The 18,072-nt window shown below is 39.6% G+C and overlaps 1 protein-coding gene across 4 annotated transcripts in view; it reads right to left on the bottom strand.

The window, feature by feature from the left end:
- TAX1BP1 (Tax1 binding protein 1) overlaps positions 1-14,658 on the bottom strand; it is a 78,920-nt gene extending 64,262 nt beyond the window's left edge. For 2 of the 4 annotated variants that reach the window (XM_057304218.1, XM_057304219.1), the window contains exons 1-2: positions 13,160-13,200; positions 9,107-9,275 (exon numbers count right to left, since the gene is read on the bottom strand). In XM_057304218.1, the coding sequence (XP_057160201.1) occupies positions 9,107-9,268 (162 nt within the window). In that variant the 5' untranslated portion in view covers positions 9,269-9,275; positions 13,160-13,200. Of the gene's footprint in view, positions 1-9,106; positions 9,276-13,159; positions 13,201-14,494 lie in introns of those variants that run through there. The other 2 variants (XM_026508394.4, XM_026508384.4) reach the window with 2 other exon arrangements.
- Between the last annotated feature and the right edge of the window lie 3,414 nt (positions 14,659-18,072).

Below are 18,072 nucleotides of genomic sequence, written 5' to 3'. Positions count from 1 at the left end.
CGGTGTTACTGTCACAATTGTTCGGAGTGTCACGGACCACGTCCATGTAAGATGATGAATTTCATATACACGTTCTGACTGCTCCACTAACTGGCTACTACCCCATCTTTCTCCCTCTTCTCAGGCCTCCCTATTCCCTGAGACCCAATAATATTGAAATTAGCCTATTTATTAAACCTACAGTGGCCTCAAAGTCTTGCCAAAGGAAAAGACAGATCTCACTCTTAAAATCAAAGCTAGAAATGATTAACCTTAGTGAGGACAGCATGTCAAAAGCCAAGACAGGCTGAAAGCTAGGTCTCCTGTACCAAACAGCCAAATTAAGAATGCAAAGGAAAGATTCTTGAAGAAAATAAAAGTGCTACTCCAGTGAACACATAAATGATAAGAAGCAAAACAGCCTTATTGCTGACATGGAAAAAGTGGTCTGGACAGAAGATCAAACCAGCCACAACACTCTCCAAGCCAAAGCCTAATCCAGGGCAAGGCCCTAGCCTATCTTAAATTCTATTAAGACTGAGAGAAGTGAGGAAGTTACAGAAAAGTTTGAAGCTAGCAAAGGTTGGTTCACGAGATCTATATAAAGCATCTCCATAACACAGAAGTGTAAAGCGAAGCTGCAAATATTAACGTACAAGCTGCTGCGTCAAGAATACCTAAGATAATTAACGAAGGTGGCTACACTAACTCACAGATTCTCAATGTAGATGAAACAGTCTTATATTGGAAGAAGCCACCGAGGACTTCTGGAGGGAAAAGTCACATGCCTGGATTCAAAGGACAAGCTGACTCTCTTGCTAAGGGCCAATGCGGCTGGTAATCTTAAGTTGAAACCAATACTCGTTTACCCCCTCAAAAATCCAAGGCCCCCTAAGAATTAGGCTAAATCTAAATCCCTAAAGGGAACAAAGCCTGTATGACGGCACATCTGTCTACAACATGGTTTACTAAGTATTTTAAGCCCACTGTTGAGACCTACCACTCAGAAATGAAACATTCCTTTCCAAATCCTACTGCTCATTCACAAAGCAGCTGTTTACTCAAGAGCTCTGGTGGAGATATACAACAAAGTTAATGTTGTTTTCATGCCTGCTAATACAATATCCATCCTGCAGCCCACAGATCAATAGTAATTTGGACTTGCAAGTCTCATCATTTAAGAAATACATTTTGGGTGCCTGGGCGGCTCAGTCAGTTAAGTATCTGCCTTCAACTCAGGTCATGATCCCAGGGTCCTGGGATCGAGTCCCACATAGGGCTTCCTGCTCAGTGGGGAGTCTGCTTCTCCCTCTACCCCTCCCCGTGCTCATGATAGCTCTCTCAAATAAATCTTTTTTAAAAAATACATTTTGTGGGGCACCTGGGTGGCTCAGCCGTTAAGTGTCTACCTTTGGCTCAGGTCATGATCCCAGCGCCCTGGGATCGAGCCCCGCACCAGGCTCCCTGCTTGGCAGGAAGCCTGCTTCTCCTTCTCCCACTCCCCTTGCTTGTGTTCCCTCTCTCGCTGTCTCTGTCAAATAAATAAAATCTTAAAAAAAAATACATTTTGTAAGGCTATAGCTGCCATAGGTAGTGATTCCTCCAACGGATCTGGACAAAGTAAGCTGAAAACCATCTAGAAAGAATTCACCACTCTAGATGCCATTAAGAACATTCACAATTCATGGGAATAGGTCAAAACATCATCAGCAATAGAGTTGATGTCAACCCTCATGGATGACTTGCAAGCGCTCAAGACTTCAGTGGAGGAAGTAACTGCAGATGTGGTAGAAACAGCAAGAGAACTAAAATTAGAAGTGGAGCCTGAAGATGTGACTGAATCGTTGCAATCTCATGATAAAACTTAAACAGATGACAAGTTGCTTAAGGATGAGCAAAGAAAGATTCAAGATGGAATCTACACCTGGTGAAGATTGTTGAAATGACACCAAAAGACTTAGAATATTACAGAAATTTAGTTTATAAAGCAGCAGCAGGGTTTGAGAGGACTCCAATTTTGTAAAAAGTTCTACTGTGGGTAAAATGCTATAGAAAAATCATTCATGAAAGGAAGGGTCAATGGATATGACAAACTTCACTGTTGTCTTTTTTTTTTTTTTTTTTTTTAAGTAAATTCAACCCCTATGTGAGGCTTGAACTCACAACCCCGAGACCAGGAGTTGCACGCTCCACCGACTGAGCCAGCCAGACACCCCTTTTGTTATCTTAAGAAATTGCCACAGCCACCCCAACCTGCAGCAACCACCACCCTGACCAGTCAGCAGCTATCAACCATCAAGGCATTGACCAGCAAAAAGATAAATTGCTGAAAGATCAGATGATTGTTAGTTTTTAGCACAAAGTATTTTTTAATTAAGGTATATACATTGGTTTTTTTAGGCATAACGCTACTGCATGTTTAACCAACTATAATACAGTGTAAACAACTTTATATGCACTGGGAAACCAAAAAAATCTTGACTCACTTCACTGTGGTGGTCTGGAACCCAACCCGTATCTCCAAGGTATGCCTGTACTATATATCCATTTGCAGATAATATAAGAAATTATGCACCACCCACAGATTTAGATTATACATACATTCTACAATTCTGATAGACCTAGGGTTAGATTACAGAACACTGAAACTAAAATATTAGCAATGGTCTCTAAAGGAGTGCTTTCGAACTGTAGGTCACAACCCAGTAGAAAGGGATAATATCAATTCAACAGTTCACAGCCCCACTTATTTTTTAATTACATGGAATTAGAAAATATCAATGCATGAAGGCTAAATAATGCTTCTTGAAAATCTGCTTCACAAGTTACTTGCATACAACTTCTTGCTAAGCCAAATCCCAGAATTTCTTTCTGTCAGTTAAAAAGATCTGAAAACATTTGAAAGACACTACTCATCTCTTTACACTGACGAACCCATGATGTGGTCTACCTCACTTAGGGCTCAGTTATTTTCTCTCTCAGGATTGTTAAAAGAATTAAATTAGATGATGAACTTTTTATTTTTTTACTTTTTTTTTTTTTTTTAAAGATTTTATTTATTTATGTGACAGAGAGACAGCCAGCGAGAGAGGGAACACAGCAGGGGGAGTGGGAGAGAAGAAGCAGGCTCCCAGCAGAGGAGCCTGATGTGGGGCTCGATCCCAGAACTCCAGGATCACGCCCTGAGCCGAAGGCAGACGCTTAACAACTGTGCCACCCAGGCGCCCCGATGATGAACTTTTTAAAAGCAGCACCCAGCAGAGTGTCTCACCCATAGTAAGCACTCCAAAAATGGTAGTTATTGCAAGCACAGTATATTACAGTGATCAAGAGCATAGGAAGGTCAGACTGCCAGAAAAGATCACTTACTAGCTATATGACTTCAGACAAGCTATTTCTGTTCCTTCCTCTTTAAAATGAAGATGACAATCTCAAAGGGCTGTGTAATAAATAAAATAATCCCTATAAAGAAATCAGCAGAGTACTGAGCACATTAGTATTCGTTAAGTGTTACCATTCATTAATACCCAAGGACATACAGCCTACTGGGGACAGTGATCTTGATTCTATGATGTTCTCTCCCTCACTTCAGATCCCCCAATGCTTCACCATCTCCTAAGGAAAAAAAAAGCCCATCTGAAGATTTCCCCCCAACATATATGCCTGGTACAAAAACTGTAGCTTGTGTTTTGTCCCTGACCATACACCGATACTGAAAGGCGTACTATCTAGGGGCGCCAGGGTGGTTCAGTCAGTTAAGCATCTGCCTTCAGCTCAGGTCAGGATCCCAGGGTCCTGGGAAGGCACCACGCATTAGGTTCCCTGCTCAGCGGGAAGTCTGCCTCTCCCTCTCCCTCCGCCCCTCCTCCTGCCTGGGAGGCGCACACTTGCGCTCTCTCAAAATCTTTAAAAAAAAAAAAAAAAAAAAGTTAAATGGTTTGGTCCTTGCTGTGTTTTCTCTAAATGAATCACAATAGCTCAAGACTATCCCTTATCAGTTGCCCTCAATGGCAACCTACAAAGTATGCCTAACATACTTTGCTTTCCTTTATTGCCTAAGTCTGAACAAGGCTTCTCAAGAAAGTGGTTGTTGGTGCTAGAAGATGTCACAGGTATCCCACACTGAGCCCACTGAGGGAGAAGATGAATGAAACCCAATCTGAGTATAAACTATAAAACTATGCTTTAAATTCCTTGAGGAAAAAAAGAACAACTGATCTTAGGTCATTCTGGAAGGGACATGTCAAGCATACATAAAAAAAATGTAGGGGTACCTGGGTGGCTCATTCGGTTGGGTGTCCAACTCCTGATTTCAGCTCAGGTCATGATCTCACAGGTTGTGGGACCGAGCTCTGCATCGGACTCCGCACTCAGCTGGGAGTCTGCTTGAGATTCTCTCCCTCTGCCCCCCGCCTTCCCCTTCAAATAAATACATCAAAATCTTTAAAAATAAATAAATGTAAAAGTCTCTCAATCTGGAAAGATACAAAGTACTGGCTCCTTTGGGATAGGTATGGCTAACCCCCCACGTGAAAATAGAGTAGAGCAGGTCATAATGGAAGAAACAGTAGACATCTGGAAATTATGTAGGACCATATGATAGGAATAATAAACATCTAATTAAACGAGCCAATAAACAACAAAGGGTCCAAGTCACAGCTTGTTTCTCTTTATTTTCCTGGTCACCTGGTTAGAACCTGATTGGCATTCAGGTTTCAGAATTCAGACAGATTTACTTCCCTTAACATGCAAGGGAATTTGCCTTTTAGTCTACAAGTAGCAAATGGAAAGAAAATTACTACATTTAGAATAACAGAATTTTAGAACAATGACAAATGGCAGGGAGAATGACAACACTTAGAACAATGGAACAGTCAAAATTACTTATGACTGTCAAAACACACTGCTTCTAGAAGCTACATTTTAATCCAGTTAAGAGGGTTTATCTATATTAAGGAGGAAACCAAAGCAACCATTAACAGTTTAGTTTGGGAAATTACAATAGTACTGGGCATCATTCTTCCGTTACTAATGCAATAGTAAAACAAGAACATTTAAAAAGGAAATGAAACAAGGATAACATGGAGGGGGGAAAAAAACCACAAACGTGTCCCCCCAACCTTTTCTTTTAGAGAGGCAGAAGGGGTGGGGGCAGGGTAAATGGGAGAGGGAGAGAAAATCTCAAGCAGGCTCCACGCCCAGTGTGGAGACCAACATGGGGGCTCCACCTCACAACCCTGAGATCATGACCTGAGCTGAAATCAAGAGTTGGACGCTTAGACTGAACCACCCAGGCACCCCAATGTTCCCTTTAAATAGGATTAACATTTTAGAAAAACATGTTGGATGAGAAGCACTGATCGTAAATTCTGAGGGAATGTAAAGAACAGAAGGACATCAAGATTACCTAGTAAAACTAGGTAAACCTTGACAGAAAGAAAAACATTAGGGAGAGCACACAAAGAGCACTTGTAAAGAGAGAAAAGAGTTCCAGGGGGACTGATTTGGGGGGAGGGGTGAAAGGAGACAGACCTAAGACTAGAGAGGAGGAAAAGGCACTGAAAGTGAATTTGCTAGTTATATACAGAGAAATACAAAACCTACACAATAGTATAAAATAAGTCTATGGATTTTTAAAATCTAGAAAAATATACACCAAACTTCTTCACTCAAAATTCTAGGTGCTGAACCTTTCTGGAAAAAGTGCTAAAACCAATGCTCAGCAATCTCTAATTCCCTATGACATTCTTCCATAGTAGCAAGACCAAAGCATCTGCATACTCAAGCCCTCCCCCACTCTTAACACATGACCTTATTAGTCCTTACTGAATATCCTGACGCCACCAATGAGCTCCAGCCCAAATTCATTCAACTAATTGCTGACAAACCCCCACTGATTCTACTTATGGATTATTACCCACAACTGACTCCCTTTTCCACTTTAAGCCTTATCTCACCTAGAAAATTAGGATAGTCTAAACATTTTCTTGGTCTCCATTCTCTTCTAATTTCAATTTATCTTACTCAACCCTCCAAGATAAAAACTCATCTCTAAACTTTATTACTCTCTGCTTTACTTCATTCCTCAGCCAAATATTAAAACAATCCATAACATGATCCAAACCAACCTTTCCCATTAATCTTCTAAAACGGATTATCTGTCCCGGGCAAGTCAAATTCCCTAACACTTTCACAAACATACCACACACACCTTCCCCTTCACTCCTTCCCACTTATGGCCACTATCCGGGCACTTGCTCCCTGCTTGCCTTTCAATACTTTATCTATCAAAGTCATCCTAGGGGACAATTTGCAGTACACCTAAGTGTTTTAAAACATGCAGTGCAATAAGCGAGGCAATCCCACTGTATTATAAACATGATTTTTGGGATGCCTGGGTGGCTAAGTCAGTTAAGTGTCTGCCTTTGGCTCAGGTCATGATCCCACGGTCCTGGAATCGAGTCCTGCTTTGGGCTCCCTGCTCAGTGGAGAGCCTGCTTCTCCCTCTGCCTGCCACTCCCCCTGCCTGTGCTCTTTCGCTGACAAATAAATAAAATCTTTTAAATAAATAAACAAACATGATTTTCTTCCTTGAGTCTTCCCGTGTATTCTCCAATTTTTACCACATGCCTGAAATGCCTATTGAGTTTTAAAGTATTATCCAGGCAATTCTACAATCCAAGGGCATTCTACACCATTGTATTTATTTACGTATTCATTTCTTAGAGAAAAGTTACAGTACTTGGAGTGCACAAGAGATTAAGAGTTCAGCACTACCAAAGCAAAAAATAAGCAGGCAATGACCAAAAAATGAAATTACAGATCAAGTCATAGAAAGAAGCCTTATATGGGGCACCTGGGTGGCTCAGTCGTTGAAGCATCTGCCTTCAGGTCATGATCCTAGGGTCCTGGGATCAAGCCCTGCCTCCGGCTCCCTGCTCCACAGGGCATCTGCTTCTCCCTTTCCCTCTGCCCCTCCCCCAACTCAGGCTCACAGGCGCTCTCCAATAAACACTCTTAAAAAAAAAAAAAAAAGGAAGCCTTATATGGGACTCTGGTGAAGTTATTTGGTCTTGGCATTATTGCACAGATGATGAAGAACCACTGAAAAGTTTGAAACAGGGGCGCCTGGGTGGCTCAGTCGTTAAGCATCTGCCTTTGGTTCAGGTCATGATCCCAGGGTCCTGGGATAGAGTCTTGCATTGGTCTCCCTGCTCAGTGGGAAGCCTGCTTCTCCCTCTCCCACTCCCCCTGCTTGTGTTCCCTCTCTCGCTGGGTCTGTCAAATAAATTAAAAATCTTAAAAAAAAAAAAAAAACAACAACAAAAAAAAAACGAGTTTGAAACAGAAGGAAGATCTGTTCGGATTTTCATTTTATATTATAGTTTATATAGAGTAATTTCAAGAACAGATAAGGTGGGGGAGGCAAGACTGAAAACAGGAAAAACAAGTGACCTATTGCAATAGTCTTGGAAAGAGATTAAGGCAGGCATAAAATTAGGGCACTGGTATTACAGATACAAAAGTAAGCGGGCAAGAAAGTGGACAGAATTGGTGTTTGACTAGATTTGGTGGGAAAGTCATTAGTTTTGGGATTAGGCAATAGGCTATTAACTGAAAATAAAAATATTATACATAGTAGTTTGAAGGAAAAATGTAAACATTCATCTTCCTGAAATACAATTCATCAGCCTACATACCTACATATGCAAAGACATCCCATTGCCCAAAATAAAAAACCTACAAACATTTTAGCCTACAACTGAAGGTCTCCATGGACAGCCTAAAGTTTAATTCCAACATTATCTCCCTCCACTTCCCTAAATGAAGCTTATGTTCTACTCAAAGTAACTTGTATCCATTAACATTCTCACCTCTGTGCCTTTGCTTATACCAGTTTCCTGCCAGAAATGCACCTTCCTTCCCTCAATCTCATTTCCCTGCTCTGCTCTACTCTTCTTATACAAAACACCAATTCTCACTAAGTCTAATACCCATATCTCACATAAAATCAAAACCGGTACTGATTTCATAAAAATGCTTACAATGACTGTATCTCCATTTTAGAATGCGACTTAAACAAGAAGGAAATAAACAGTAAGCGACTCCTCTAACAGGCAAAATCAAGAAAGAAGGGACTCAGAAAGGAAATGTCATTAGATGCCAAAACTTTATTTGTCCCATAGTTTTTCGGCCCTCCTCCCTCTAAAAGGCTTCCACTTCTAGATACCTTCAATGTGCCTAATTCTAGCAGCTATTCTTATTTCTACTCTGTTGTTTAACTTACACACACCAGACAAAATCGTACCTAAAACTTATTCTGAGGGAGAACACAGAGGAACCTAGGAGAAAAGTTCCATTACTTGGACATTTATGACATTTTGGCTATTCAAAGGACACTTTTTAAGTACACCCATGTGGGACTCAAACTCGTGAACCCGAGATCAAGAGTTGCATGTTCTTCCAGCTGAGCCAGCCAGGCACCCCAAGGACTCTCTTATGTTTTAGTTTTCCAATACATTCTGAAGGGTTGAAATTGCCAGAAAATCTCCAGCACAGTGAGGCACCACCGTAACGATCACCTCAATGTAATTCTCAGGCCAATATTATAAAAAATGACTAACAAAATGTAAGAACTGGGAATCCTCCCATTAGAGAGCTTACCATTCAGTCATGTAAAACAGAATACTCTTATAAAAGCATAAGACAATATGAGCAATATTTAAGCAATGTAGGACAACAATAAATAACGCAGCTGTAGAGTTGTATAAAATTAAAATGACTGAAGAGACAATAAACGATATAGCAACTCAAAGGAAAAGATCTTTTTTCAAGTAAGGAATGGAGAAAATGGAAGGGGAAAAAAGGTTCCAAAAAAGGTTTCACAGACCTTGAGTGACACAGAAACTTTTGATCAGAGAGAGGCAAGTCTGGTGAAGTTCTTGTATACTACACTGCACTGCTAAATATTTCATGTTTACAAAATGTTTAAGTTTACAAACATAAAAACAAGACGCTTAATGCAGAGTAAAGACAAAAGAGTAATACAAGCTACTTATCAACTTGCTTAAAAAGAAAATAGAAGGTACCTACATAGAAGAAATACGCACAAATAAAAAGTTCTTACCTTGAATATACCAACCCAATCTTTTGGATGTGGATGGATATATTGAGTTAAGGTGTAATGACATTCCAGGTGTGCATTAGGAAGATAACTCTTGGCCACATTTTGAAAGATGACATGGGCAAAGTTGGAAGTCTGCAAGGGGACTTCTTGAAAGGATGTCATTGTGAATCTGAAACAAGCAGATCATACAAGCTGAATGATACCAACTAACAAACTTATACCTTCAGAAAATACATAACACTGAATGCAAATTACATGAGCATTTATATGCCGTAATTATTGAGAAGATACATACTTGGAACTCCTCCTTAAAAATGTGGTTAAATATAAAAATACAAACTGGGAAATAATTTCCAAAAAGGTTCAGAAAGTCACATGGGGATTAAAAAATTTAAAAACCAAGATTCTCCCTCCCCTCTGCCCCTCCCCCACCACGCTCACACCTGCACACTCTAATTAAATCTTTTTTTAAAAAATCTGCAAGACACAAATATTTTCCATATTTTGTGCTCTACTTTTGAGAAAAAGGATATGACTGAGGATTTACTCAAAAAAGCTATCTATACAATATCGCAGACTCAGTACAATTACTGATTACTGATTCTACGCTACACATAAAAAACGATGCCAATGTCCCCATGGTTCTTCCTTCTAAGTCACCACGAAAATCTGTGATGGGAAAATCGGGGCAAGATCTTTGCTAAACAAATTAATTTACTTCACAAATCAATAAAGTCTCTACAGGGCAAGCACAGCAGTTAGTCTCTGCTCATATTTTAACTATTAAGAAAGTCTTCATTGCTAAGAAGATCTAAGACAATGTGCTTTCACAATGTTTCTTTTACTGACCCGTTTGAAATACCAAGGCAAATTTTTAAAGTTTGAAAATAATAAGCATTTCAGAAAATATCCACTTTTCTTCTTGTATCTTCTCTGCTTCGTTGAAGTAACGCTTTACCGAAACAATATACTGGACATCTTATAACGAGACTATCAATGGTGAACCTGGAAGCCACTGTGGTAGAATACCAATCTGGTTGTCTGTTAACCTCTCCCCAACCTGAGCTTCGCCAGGATTCCAAGGAAAGGACAGCGCATTCAGTAGCAATCCTCTTGCATCTCTGCACTAACAAAATGGCTTAATTACCAGCAGCCCTATTTCACAGACGGATTTAACTATCACTACTATGCCAAAGCCTTCAATAAAATGAAAAGGTGGCACTTACTTAGAAACATTGAGAACTCTGCCTAAAATAAAGAGTTTTATTACTTTCTTTGAATTGTGTGAGCTCATTTGCGCTCAGGGGGATGTCATGAGCTAATAAAGTCACTAATGATAATCTCTTTTCATGTCAATGGCTTCATAAAGAAGGAAAAATAACCAATTGATTCCAGTTTTGAAAAACTGTTCACTAATGGTTATACCAGTTAAGAGAAACAGTAGCTAACCACCTCTAGCAGATACAACTACCAAAACTGAGGCAAGTGAATCAGTAATATTTTTCTACAAAGAAAATGATTTAGGCTTCTCTGAGGAAAACATTTAGTAAGGAGAAAATAAGGCTAGCTTAGAATGAGTTGCCAATGTTTTTAATTACAAGTAATTTAAGAATGAAACTTTTTCTTAAAACTTAACATGTTTCCTAAAGTAAACTATATCAACAAAGCTGCAATTATGTTTTAAGTCAGTGAAGTTTAAACTTTTGTTTAACCTCAACTACACAGTGTTTTAAAAATCCATAATCCAACCTTACACTTTTACTTCACTGAAAAGTTAAAGTAGAAAAATAGCAGGAAGGTATACGTGTATGTATTTATGTACGTATGTGTGTATATATGCTTACAAATGCATCAGAAAGGACTAAAAAATACAGTTAATAGTCTTTACTCATGAGGGATATGTGAAGACTAACTTTTAACCTAACTGTTTACAAGTACATATAAATGCATTTTCATTTTAAATAAACACATTAATATGAAATTTCATTTTTAAACCTTCCCCCCAAAATTCAGGTGTTTAATAGAACACCCTAACACCAGACTTTAAATATATTTAAGATTATAAATCTTAAGCATAATATGTGATCATCCTAACCTTCTTTATTAATCTCTCTCCAACACTCCAACCTTCTTAAAAATTTCAGTGCAATTATGACCACCGAAATATTTTACAAGTCATTCCACTCTCATTATTAGTTCTTAAATTTTAAAAATTAAATTCCAATCTATCTTCTAGTCATAAAAAGTTAACAAGGGTAAATAATCTCAATGTAATTACCACATGATCAACGCATTTTAAATAGTAAAAATTTCCCATATAATTCCTGTTTCACTACTAACACAGATAAAGAAATGAAAAGATGGGCAAACATAAAAATGCTGAAATGCACTGAGAATGTCAATTTATCAAGATGATTCAGATAGATTTAAACACTACCCGTGTGCGTGCGCGCACACACACACACACACACACACACACACACACCACCCAGTGGGAAAGTAATGTGCAAAGTCATTGCATCACCTTGTGGTAATGCTTGGGAAGTGTAGCTTCACATCGTAAGAACAAACTGCACCTCAGCTGGAGAGGAAATACAGCCCCCCCCTACACACAAAGGGAAGTGGAAGCAGCTGTACTATACCAAATTTTGCTTCCCATTCTCTAAAGTACATCTCCAGAAACTTGGGTACATTAAGATGCAAGCAAGCCAAGGCGAAGCAAACATTTTCCACTCAAGAATTAAAGAACCAAACGCATTCAGCAGGGAAACAAAGTCTGAAATGCATATGCATGATGCCTACAGTGCCTTCTTCCATGTTTCCTACTGTATTTCCCCAAAGGTCCAACAATATCTAGAGTTCCTTTGCATGAGCTATGCTGTAAACTTTATATTATAAAATCTTTAGTCTAAAATCCACATTTTGTTATTTGGGGGATTCATCACTATCTAAGGAAAAGATAAATAATGTGCAGTGGGCACTTGGTGAAGTAGCTTAAAAAAAGGGGGGGCGCAGGTGGAAGCACTTTAATGTTCTCTTTATTTCTTCCTCCTGGAACTTTTTCAAGACCAAAACAAATGGCTTTTGTGGTAGTATTTTTCCAGTGGCTTCTGATACTTATTTTACTGGACTAGCCCAAAAATGTAAGCCTTAGTCTACAGAACTAGAAAATACACAAACTAATTTTGTTCTGTGTGATGTGACTGTGGTGACTGTTATTTTTTTCTCTAATCGTAAATGAAATATCCTGATGTCCCGGATTGGCTTTAAAAACTCCTGGGGAAAAAATGTACTGGGGGAGGAAATAAAACAAGATTAGTAAAATGGTAGTTCCTTTTACTATTTGTTCTCCTTTTGTGTATGTTTTTGAGATTAATAATAAAAACTCCATGTATGACCTACCGCAATAGGAACACATTACATGGGGTGGATGGCAAACTTAGCAAAAAGTTTTTAAAATCTTCAGTTAAAAATACATGAACTTTTAAAATCATCTCTGAACTTCAGTCCCATAGGGCACACGAACATCTGAAGGAAAAACAGTTTGACATTCTAATAGTTTTCAATTACTGATATTTAGAAAAACTATCAGCTGGTTTATAAAGCAGAAAAACGTTATCTGCAATCTTTCTGGGAGGCAGAAGCTAAGCCAACAATCCGTTAATTTGCACTCTTAAAACCATCCCTATCTCTACGATTCTTCACAAGCGCCACTATACTCCACCCAGGTGTTACTAATACTTTTATTTACTCTGTAGATTGTTTTTAAAAGATGGTTTCTAAAGCTTTAACTTAGCCCATATAAAGATGGAATTTTTATCTTTTTGTAAGGGTTTAGTCGGGCCAAAATACACTTTAAAAAGCCAGAAGAACATACAGCCAAAATTTTACTTACGGTAGTATCAAAATTCCAAAAGAATAAAATCCAATAAACCTCGCATATGTATTCCCCCAAAATATTCCCCCAAAGAAGTACACGAGCATCGTTAGGACGTTTCATAGTTAACATTAAATGGCTGCAGCCATGACTGTAAACAGAGGTATGCAACTTACGAATGTGATGACGAGAACAAAAACTACAATAGGATGTCCTTTGAAGCTACAAAAAAAAAAAAAAAAAAGAAATAAAAAAAGACCTAATAAGTCATTTCTAGCGTAATCACGTAATTCTTCAAGACATCGAGTCTAGTCTAGATAAGAACAAAACAAAGGCTTGGCCTCAGCCCCTTCTCTATACCCGATTGTACTTTGAAGGGCAATCAGCCCACTTTTACATTAACATGTTATCCAAAAATCTCTTTAAATGCTTTGGAACCGAGCAGCAAAATTATAATTAGTGCTGAGTCTGCAGAAATTTTACAATAAGCATAAAGCAGAGCTGAAAAATTAAACTTTCCCATCTAAATCCTTGTCATAACAGCAACGTAACTAAACTCTGATGCCTAAAACGTAATATATGTATAAAGTCAAATGCCAGTTTTCAAACAAAACTATTATAGAAAGGTAATATAGATGTAACAACAGTCACACACAACTCCACCCCCATCCACCGCAAACAAAGATTGCCCGAGGCGATGCGCGCTGGTCGGGACTAGCCCACAACTTGCGGACCCGCCGGGTGCTGGGAGGGTGGAAGGGAGAGTTGTGAAATCAAGAAAAGTTGCCCAAGCAAAGGAAGCCGTGACTCTCCTCAGAAGACTTTTTTAAGATCCCCCCGAACTCACTAAGCGTAGGAGCCATCTACAAACAGACCAAGAAAAGCGTTTGCTAGACCTGTAGCCCAGGTGAAGTACTCGATCCCGCCCCAACAGCTAACTCCGCCCCCCCAGCAACCAAACGTAGGCGGCGCAGTGAGTCTCCGCCTCTTTCTCCAGAGGCGACACAAACCAAAACACCTGGGTTTCACCCCACCCGGACAAACCCGAGCCTCAACTCGACCTGTTTTCCCAAGCTAGCCCACGCTGGTAGCAAACACACTGCCCTTAAAACACACCCTAGAATTAGGCCTCGGGCAAGACAGGTTCTTCTTCAGGGGTCCCCCGCGTCACTCGCCCCCCCGCACAAGTGCCCACGTCCCACACGGCTCTCCCAAACAGCGAAGGCCTATCCCAGGGCCTCCCCGCCGTCTGGGGCGGGCACCCGTCGTTTCTCCCAGCCCTACTGCTAACCGAAGTTGCCCACACCCCCGTCACAATCGTAGTCCAGGAGGAAAAGTTTGTCCTCGGAAAGGAAAGCATCGTCATTTGGCTGCATCGTCACCAGATCATTCCCGAGACTGGCCAGGCCCCTAGACTGTAAGAGCTGAGGAGCGTATCACGAGCCCCCAGAGAGCTCCAGCTAGGGACCGTCCCGCAAAAGGTGCTGGGGCCGGCCGGGGAAGACGCTTACCATGCGAGGGGCTCCGGGACAGAGAGAACGTTAGAGAGGCTTCCGAGCTTGTGCCGCCATCAGCCGCCGAGCCTCTTCCGCCACCACAACCTCCCTCCACCGACCAGCTCCACCTCCTCTCAGGGCCAAAAAGCCGGCGTTGCGTCACTTCCGGCTGTGGGGCCGCCCCTTCCGCCGCCGCCGCCGCTGCCGCAGCCATCGCGCGGGGTGGGCCGTGCGCATCAGCTGAAACACAGCCTCCGCCCTTGCGGCCTTTCACCTGCCCCGCCCTCGGAGCCAAACAAGTCCGGGCCAGCCTTTTACCTCGTCTTTGGCCCGGTGGTGATTAGTCACAGACCTAGTCAAGCCGGGTTCCTTTGGAGTTGCATTTTTCATTTTTTAATTTTTACTTTAACCGGAAAGTTAGGTAACTAAAGTTAGGTTGAAAGGGTAGTCCAACGCTATATGGACTATTACCATGTCATTGCCTGGATCTTAAAAATCTGTCTAAATGAATCCCATTTATTTTATAGATCAGAAAGTAGGGAAAAGATAGAGGTAAACGACCGACCACATGTTTAGGGCTGCAACCCCTAACTCCAAGGTTCTTTCCCAACTCCTGGTCCAGTCCTGTGCTTGTTTAACTGTGAGATGTTGTTCACTGGAAAACCTTGGTTCTAGGAGCGTTTCAGTTCCAAAACTCTGATTCTATTTCCTCTTGCTCCAGCAGTGGCCTCTTTCTGCTCGCACTTCTATGAGTGATTACCTCCTTATATTATCTGTGTTCTTTTGTGTGTGTGAATTTTGTCCTGTATTCTCTGTTCAACTATATTTTCTAAATCACTTTGGACTGTGACGTGTCTTATCTTCCTATAGTAGGCATTCAGATTGCTTCCTAACTCCACGGTAGCAAGTGTATTCTGTTCTAATGCATCATATTCCTGTGTTTCTAGAAAACCCTTATAAAATCTTCAGTATCCCCAGTAGAGGAAGGATAATTAGATCACATTAATCGCTCTAAATACAGAACATACAAAATCTCATATTCTTTCATTTTTACTTTCACATACTTAAGATTACAATCCCTTTGGTAATACAGGTTCTCAGTATTTGCTGATTTGTTTCCTATATATTGAAATCTTTAAACTTGGTTCTGTTCTGTATAGCATACTTAATGGAAGAATTTCAGAAGAACTTTACATTTCATTTGGTACCAACCTCCTTATTTTACAGATGATGAAAATTGTGATAATATCAGTGATCACTGTTAATAGTAGCTGTCTTCTAGTAGTGGAAATATCGTTGTCCCTTAAATGTAAATATAGTAGTGAACTTAATAAGCACAATTTTTCAGAGGTATCACTCTGTATGTTTTAACCACATTTTTTGCATGTAATAAATCTCTAATTGCCACCAATTTTCAGTTAATGAAATCAGAAAAACAATATGCTTAATAAAGCCATAATTAGAAAATGTTTTTGTGCAGGTATTTTTACTTTATTTTGTTATTTTTGATAATATTTTGAATTTTCAGACCTTATTTTCCCCATGAAGGTATTTGTTTAGGAACTTTAACTTGCTTTAATCCATTTAGTAATAATCCCTTGAACTTTCAGACAATGTTTCTCCCAGCCAGATAAATATATATCCTTTCAGTATTTAATTGAATTTTTAAAAACTTGCCCTTTGTATGTATAGCAGTGTACTAGAACCATAAAGGATATGGATACACATATAAAACCTTTGGGCCAGATGGATTTCAGAATTAAGAGTTTTTTAGACTTCAGAAAAGTGTACTTACTTTGTTATATGACATCCCACAAAGTCTACAGCAGCACTTCATAATCAAGTTAACATTTTTTAAGAAAAATTATGACTATCACACTACTAAGTGGGATAAACAAAGCATATAGTCTTACTTCAGTTCAGATCAGGTTTTTCAGATAAGGTTTTGCCACTTTGCTACCATGGGTTCAGGTCAAGTTTTACTGACAAATGAGTTCAGGTCAAGGTAGGTTTTGCCACCAAATGTTAAACATTTTATTTTCAAAGTTTTTTGGATTTCAAAATAGTGAATAAGGGATTGTAGACCTGTTCAAAGAACTGTTGGAAAGTAAATCCCTCAGCAATCCCATGATATTTCTGGAGCAATTACAATTTCAAGTAGTTTTCGGACGCCTAGATGGCTCAGTCTGTTAAGCGCCTGCCTTTAGCTCAGGTCATGATCCCAGGGTCCTGGGATTGAGTCCCTCATGGGCTCCCTGCTCAGCAGGAAGCCTGCTTCTCCCTCTGCCTGCCACTCACCTTGCTTGTGCTGGCACGAGCTCTCTCTCTCTCTCTGACGGATAAACAAATAAAATCTTTAAAAAATAAAAAAATAATAAAATAAATTAAAAAAAAAAAACAATTTAAAGTACTTTCTAGGTAGTTGTCCTAATCTATTACATACCACCTATCCCATGTTTGAGCAAATACCTAAATGACACCATTCCTCTATTAGAAGAACTATGACAAGAAAGGGAAGAACATAAGTGAATCTATGAAAATATGGGTGACTAAAATATAAAATGTAGTATAAAAAGAAAGTATAAAATAAAATAGTCAGAGATGAGAGAACTCAGTATAGGCTCTTGTGAGCAGTACACTTTTCTTGGAGGAGGTAGGCCTGTTCTGTTAAAGTTAAATAGGGTTTTGATGAAGAGATGGAAGGAAGAAGACTCCAAGTCAGGATGTAAGAGCTGTCAAATAAATAAATAAAATCTTTAAAAAAAAAAAAAAGTTGAACAGGATCTGAAAAGGTAGAGAAAGTACTTATGTGGAAAGAATGATTAAAAGGGCCCAAATTTGACAAACAGGTGGTACAATGTGGGCTGAAAATTAGAAAAACTAACTTCAAGTAGACATGTTATAGAAATGCCATTACAGGTTTTGAAAGCCAAGCAAAATAAATTTGTTTTCATCTTTTGGTATTCCTTAGACTTTGTATTAAAGATTTCCTTTGTCAGAAACGACTCTTTCTTTAAAAATTAATACATCTATAAACCTTTATTTTATAAAGAGAATGAACAATGGTAGGTTTTGGATAGAGAAAGAGAGATTCAAAACACTAAAATAGGGGTATTTTCTCTTACTCTATATTGGGAGATGGTCTTGATATACTCTGCCCCTTTTGCCTCTCCTCTGCTACTCTCCCAGGTGTTTGTAAACAGCTTTGCTCCTTTGGGGTGCATACCAATCAGTTATTACCTCCTCTTCTGTCCTTGTTGCTATCATCTGCTGGTCTCCAAGTCACTCTTCCTCATTCTCTGACGAAAATCACCTTGAGCAGTCGTCCTCTCCATTCTAAGCCCTTCAGTATCTCCTTGGATGAGATTAAAATTAGAAGGCCACCAGGCTGGCCCTCTAATTTCTTGAACCCCTTCATCTCAAATATCTTCCTCCACTCCACTCCACATACCTATTTCCATGCGTATACCTTAGACCTTGCCACCACCCATAACTACTTCACCTTCAAAATTAAGCATTCTGCTCTTTGACAGCAACCTTCTATTCTTCTGACTTGCTTATTCAAATGTGCCCAATGTAACTATTTCTCAAAC

The sequence above is a fragment of the Ursus arctos genome, unplaced genomic scaffold (genome assembly GCF_023065955.2).
Source record: "Ursus arctos isolate Adak ecotype North America unplaced genomic scaffold, UrsArc2.0 scaffold_3, whole genome shotgun sequence".
In the NCBI taxonomy this organism is placed as follows: Eukaryota; Metazoa; Chordata; class Mammalia; order Carnivora; family Ursidae; genus Ursus; species Ursus arctos.
Note: the sequence above shows the minus strand (reverse complement) of the source record. Positions and strands in the feature narration are given on the sequence as shown.